The sequence below is a fragment of the Kogia breviceps genome, chromosome X (assembly GCF_026419965.1).
Source record: "Kogia breviceps isolate mKogBre1 chromosome X, mKogBre1 haplotype 1, whole genome shotgun sequence".
NCBI lineage: Eukaryota > Metazoa > Chordata > Mammalia > Artiodactyla > Physeteridae > Kogia > Kogia breviceps.
The window spans coordinates 17,818,632-17,824,631 of record NC_081330.1 but is presented as its reverse complement, the minus strand read 5'-3'; the positions used below and the strand labels follow the sequence as shown (position 1 = coordinate 17,824,631).

General features: G+C 46.0%; 1 protein-coding gene across 1 annotated transcript in view; it reads left to right on the top strand.

Moving 5' to 3' along the window:
- The first annotated feature begins 652 nt into the window (after positions 1 to 652).
- STK26 (serine/threonine kinase 26) overlaps positions 653 to 6,000 on the top strand; it is a 65,467-nt gene continuing 60,119 nt past the window's right edge. The window contains exons 1-2 of the mRNA XM_059049950.2: positions 653 to 1,258; positions 1,361 to 1,511. Of these exons, the coding sequence (XP_058905933.1) occupies positions 1,470 to 1,511 (42 nt within the window). The 5' untranslated portion in view covers positions 653 to 1,258; positions 1,361 to 1,469. The remainder of the gene's footprint in view (positions 1,259 to 1,360; positions 1,512 to 6,000) is intronic.

Sequence of the window (6,000 nt, the reverse complement as noted above, 5' to 3'; positions counted from 1 at the left end):
GGAACAAAGAAAATGGCACCCATTAACAATAACTATATTGATAACAATAATTTGCTATCTTTTGAGACAGATTCAAAAGGAACAAGAGAAACATTTATTGTCTGTCAGAGCCCCAACACTGTGTTGGATACAGACCTACAACAACCTGCAAGTTAGGGAACTCCATCCTCATTTTAAACTGGCACTTGGATATTACATATTACAACCCCTTGTGGGTTCTCAAAGGTTCCTTCATAATGAGATGACCGTAATTGCTATTATTATTATAGCGGTTGTTATTGTTAGGTTATTCTCAAAAGAGCCTGTCTCCCTGCTGGAGTGAAACTTCAAATGGGGTGGAGGCAGGGAGTTGCCAAAACCACTGCTGTGTATGCTGAGTTCAATAATACGCCCATCTAATGACCCAATCTCATTTCCCATGCCTCTATTTCCTCATTAAGTTTTCTGCCGATGTACCATCTGTTTTCCAACTTCCCTCTCTTTTACATGTGCAGAACTTGTGATGAAGAGAAGCCCCAGTCTGGTCGCCCCCTCCAAACTCCCCAACTGACAGCCCAATACACAGGTAGGGGTAGCCTCAGTTCTAAGTCACCTGAAGCCTGTCTGGGGGCGGGGAATCCGGAAAGAGGAGAGTGGTCACGGACCCGCCCAGTGGCGCGGCCCGAAGCTGGGGAAAGAGCAGGGATCCACCGACTCGGCGGCTCTCCGCGTCCCCGCCCTCGACCAGATCAGGGAGTCAAGAAGGACTTCCAACACCCGCCAAGTTTCAACTCAAGACTTCTGCGAGGCCGCGTGTGCCCGAGCCCTCGCACGCCTGCCTGCAACGTGGCCGCGTCCGGGACGCCCTCGGACCCCGAGGGTCACCCGAACTCTTCCCTTCTCTCTCCAGGCCGAGCCGTGTTCCAGGCCCCCCTGTCCGCGGGTTCTCCTCTCCGTGGGCCGGGAGAGCCTCCCTCCGCTCGGGCTCCAGCCACCCCAGCCGAGCCCCTTCCCTGCGCGGAGCCTTAGCTCTCCTGACACCGCCCGGCTGCGGGGCGGGGGCAGGGCCAGCGGCGGAACCGCCCCCAACCGCCTCCCCGGCCCGGCGAACAGGCGGGTGGCTGGGGCGCCTCCACCTCCTCTTCCTAAAGCGGCGGGGAGCAGACGAGCGGCATCACTCGAGCCCAGGTCCCGGCCGCCGCCACACACGGCGCCCAGCGTTCAGTAGGAGGAGCAGCAGCTGGGGCGGCTGCCACAGCGGCGGGCGGGCGCCAGAAAGGTAGACTGAGTCTCAGGGAGCCGCGCCGCGGACCGCCCACCTCCCGGCCCCGGGCCGCGCGCGCCACCCGCCCCGTAACCCCACTCGTATGTGTCCTTCCAGGCCCCGGTCGAAAAGCCTGGGAGGGCCGCCGACCTACCCCCGGAGGAGGAGCCAGTCGGAGCCTCAGGCGCCACCGCCGCTGAAGCCGCGCGAAGCAGCTTTCGCCTTCATGGCCCACTCACCGGTGGCGGTCCAAGTGCCCGGGATGCAGGTGAGGACGCCCGGGCCTCCCCCGCCGTCCACGTGACTGCCCGGGAGCCCGGGGCGCGCTCCGCGCTGGGCACCGGCGACGAGAGGCGGCCCAGGGCTCCCCCGAAGCAGGGCCGGGCGCTCCGGCCAGGTGACCCGGGAAGAGGGTTCTCAGTGTTTCCCGGCGTGTAAGCTAGGTGGTGCACTGCGCCGGCCGGGCGCGGAGGAACTGGGGGCGCGGCGAGGTGGGGATGCTGGGGGGCGCGGGGGGGGACAAAATAGCCCGGAGCGAGACACCTGCGCCGGCTGAGCGTGGTGCGGTTGGGGGTTGGAGCACTTAACTTGGGAGAGATGGAGGTGTCTCGGAATTCGTGGGGTAAAACGCAAGTGGTGCTTCCCCCCCTTCACACACACACACACACACACACACACACACACACACACACACGACACAAGTTGGGGCGGAGCAAGGCAACGGGGTGTCGGTAGTGGCGGCTTTGAATTGGGCTCTTCCTGTGTGCGTAGAGCAAAGAGCGAGGTGACTTCTTTTCCCCTTTTGGTGCTGCTGCTTCAGGGCCAAGTTGTATCTCGCTCCCCCAACCTGGTCCAGCCCATAGGGTGGCGTGAGAAATGCAGGGTCCTAAGTTAGAGTAGCGGAGGTGATGACTCCCCCGCCCCGCCCCCTGCCTTTCCCACAGGAGGTCTGTTGCAATGCGGTTAAAGGAAGCTTTTTGTCCTGAACAAGGGACTACTTGCCTGGGACCCAACTTTTTACTCGACATCTTCCCAGCTCTCTTCCATTATATTTTCATTTTATTGAAGAAGAAATAAGCTATGGCCACACACTTTTTATGCTGTTATGTTTTTAAATCGGTGCATTTCAAGCTGCCTACTAAATGTTATCCAAGTTTAAGCGTTCACATTTTATTTTTTTTTTCCTTTGCTAGACAGCCTAAACAACCTATTTATGAATAGGTCAGAGACTAGAAACACTTAAGCCTCATTACCTTCTAAAAATGTGAAAGCAAACTTTTTCTACGTTCAGAAAAAATTTTTAGAGTAGTAAACAGCTTATGTTTCTAGTAGAAATCAAAGTGCTGTGGATTGGGACCTCAGTTTACTAATTAATTAATGGAATTCATTTTTTTTAAAAAAAGCAGTTGGTCACATTTGATGCATGGTCACACACAAAAAGGGATTTTTAAAATACTTCCCCTGAAAAGGACCGTTTGTGTCGGACATATATCTAACCTAGGACGCCTGTGTGTCCTAAGCACCAGGCCGTTTAGCTAAATATAGGGCAAGTCTGGGTTGAGTCCCAGGAAGTCGCTGTGTAGTTAATAAAAAAAGAAAGGAAGAAAAAGGGAAATGAGAAATATTAGGGCCTTTTTATAGGTTGATCCATTCAAGCTTTACAAAATGCCCCAAACTTCCTTCTTCTCACGCCACCCCCCTCCTTCCCTCCCTGTTTCCCCCAGCCACTGCCCCTCACCCCATTCATTCAGTTCTGCCTTTGATTATATCAAGAGAATTAGTAATTTGCATTACTAACTACAGTTTTGCTCTGTCTGATGTGGAAGAAAGTGCGAAATGTTTCCGACCGTGCTCTCCTTTCCATTCTGTGAAGAGTAGAACGTTACGGATGTGTAGTTTGTCTCTGAGGGTCTCGGTACTTCTCCCTCCATTGTGTGCACGCGCTGCGTGCGTGCGTGCGTCAGCAGATTGAGTGCCTCCCGTTCATCAAGTTTGTGATTCTGGGGAACTATGTGTGCTGAGGAGAGAATGGTTTCTGGTCTTTATTTCATTTGTCTTGACTTTATTTGATTTATATGGTTTCTGGTCCTTATTTGATTTGTCTTTATTTGATTTATATGGTGTAGGAACTGCTTGCTGTTCAGTATTTATTATTATGGCTCCCTGCTTTGTTTCATTATCTGAGTTCCCTATCTCTTGAATTTTAAAATCTTAATTAAGGTGGTTTAGAATGTGAATCACATATTTTGAATGATAAATTCTGCTTTTCACTTTACGTCTGCCCAAAGTTGTGATTACTTTGTCTACCCTGATTTGGGGAGGGCAATCATCTCCATATTAGAAGAGAGGAATATTTATTTGTCATTTTCTCTGTCTGAATGAAATGGTAAATTCTTAACTTCTTATTTCCATTTTCTTTGTATATGTGGTTCTTATGCATTTGGTGCGACACAAAAGTTTTCCACTTTTAAAATTATGGAGTATCCTAAAAATAAATTTGATGGTATGCAGTATGACTCTTGAGCCTAGACTACTTTGACTATTCTTTTGTTTCAAAATATTGCAGATGAGATGCAGAAATGTATCACGAGCTTGTAGAATTCTCCTTGAGTTCTGTGAAGAGGGGCAACTTTTAGACCTTTAGAGGAGTAAGAAAACGTGACTTAGCCATGTGTTCTTGAAATTCATGTATAGTATTTCCACAAATCTGGGTGAAGTGGTCGACCGGCCTATAACTTTTTAACAGTTTATTTTAGGGAATTATGAAGATTGATGGAAAAAATGATTTTTCCAGAAATAAAAACAAATTTACTTTATCCACAGTGTTTTTCTCCCCCTGAGGAGAGACGTGAAGTCGAGCTACCTGTTCTATCACTTAAGACTTCCAGCATTCCTGACTTTCAAACAAAGAAATTTCTGTTGCCACTAGTTTAAAATAGAAAAGAAACTTGGAGTGACGAAAGGAAACCCAGGATTTGGTCCAGTTCAAACCCTTCCTTGTGCATTAGTTATTCAAACTCATATTGTTAATATTTCTTAATATTGTGGTAATGAACTATTTTGCCGTATTACACCAAATGTGGAGGGTATGAATTTTGGGGGTACTTAATTTGTGCTTACTTCTCTAGTATATAACTAATTTTCCATAGCAGGAGCTAAACTCTTGAAAAATATTTAAAGCACAACTTAAAAAAATAAGCCAATAAACCTGTTTCTTTCCACTCAACTATTTACTCTTTAATGATTTAAAACATGTTTTTTCTTTGAAGTTCTCAGTTGTAAATCATACTTAAGTTTAAGATATTTCCCCTTAGAACCTGCATTAGTATTGACAAGTGTTCTAAATTGGGTGTTAAATCTTTCATAAAGTGTGGGTGGGAGAATAAAGTTAAATGTTGAATTAGAGTACTAAGTATTATTATGTTATGCTTTGTGTTATGCCTTTTGTGAAAGAATTTTTTAAACTTCCTGCTAAAGAATTTAAACATTAGTCTTCACGTGTCTTTAAATATGATCAGGGTGGTACAGTTTGTAAATGGTTGTTATTTGAGATGTGAGATGGAAATGAAGTTTAAGGATTAATGAACACTTTATTGGAGACTTTTATCTAAGAGTTGGAAAACATTGCCTTGCATTGGTGAACCTAGTTACTGGGTTCTGGGAAGGTTACAGAAATATACTACATGATGTCTGCCCTTAAAGATCTTAAAATGTTGTTGGGGAGATAAATCTAGCACGTGAAATATCAAATAATGCAAAATCTGTGATACTTACTCTATAATAGAAGTTGCTGACTGGAAGAGTTGAAGGCTTGCCCCCAAAGGATTTTTAGGATCCACGTTGGGGAGGGCATTTCCAAGCAGGGAAATACCCTGAGCAAATGTGTGCGCGCACACAATCTTTGAGTGTGGGATAAAGTCACTTGGACTATGATGAAGAATTCCACTAGAGAAATAATAGGGGGTAAGATTGGAAAACTTGACTGGGTCCAGATTATGGTGGTTCTTAAATGCTAGGGAAGGGTTTTGGTCTTCAGACTAGCCACTAAACATTTCTAAGTAAGGGGGGCTCAACAAACAAAGTTGTATATAGGAAGAGAAATCTTAAGATTGGTTGAATGGATGAACTGGAGGATTGAGAGACTTGAGGCAGTTTGATCTACTGAGACTACTTCAGCAAGGTATTCATATCTGTACAGATGCAATGGACCTTGCATTGACTGATTGCCTTCCCTATGCCTAGTACTATGAGGTAGAAAATATAATTACCAGAATTGTAATTAGCTAGTTACAGGAGGAAGAATCAAAGCCTTTGTGATGTTGAATATGGGCAACTGGGACAATTATGGTACATCCAAAAGAAATCGGAAAGTCAGGGAGAAGAGCCAGATCCAGTAGAACGTTAATGATTTCTGTTCTAGGCTTGTGAAGTTCGAGGGAACAGTGGGATGACAAAATAAAAATGTAGAGCTGTATGTCTGTTATCTTGATTGTGGTGATGGTTTCAAAGGTGTATACATATGTCCAAACCCATCAAATCGTATACATTAAATATGTACAATTTTTTTTGTATCTCAACATGCCTCAGTAAAGCTGTTTTTAAAAATGTCCAGCGAATACTTGAAGATATAGATCTGGAGCTCTGGTCATTCATCAGACATTTACTGAGCATTTACTATATGCCAGTTTCTTTATTTGAAACTGAAGGGTGGGAGCCACCAAGGAGGGAAAGGTTATAATGCCAGAGAGCATGTGGAA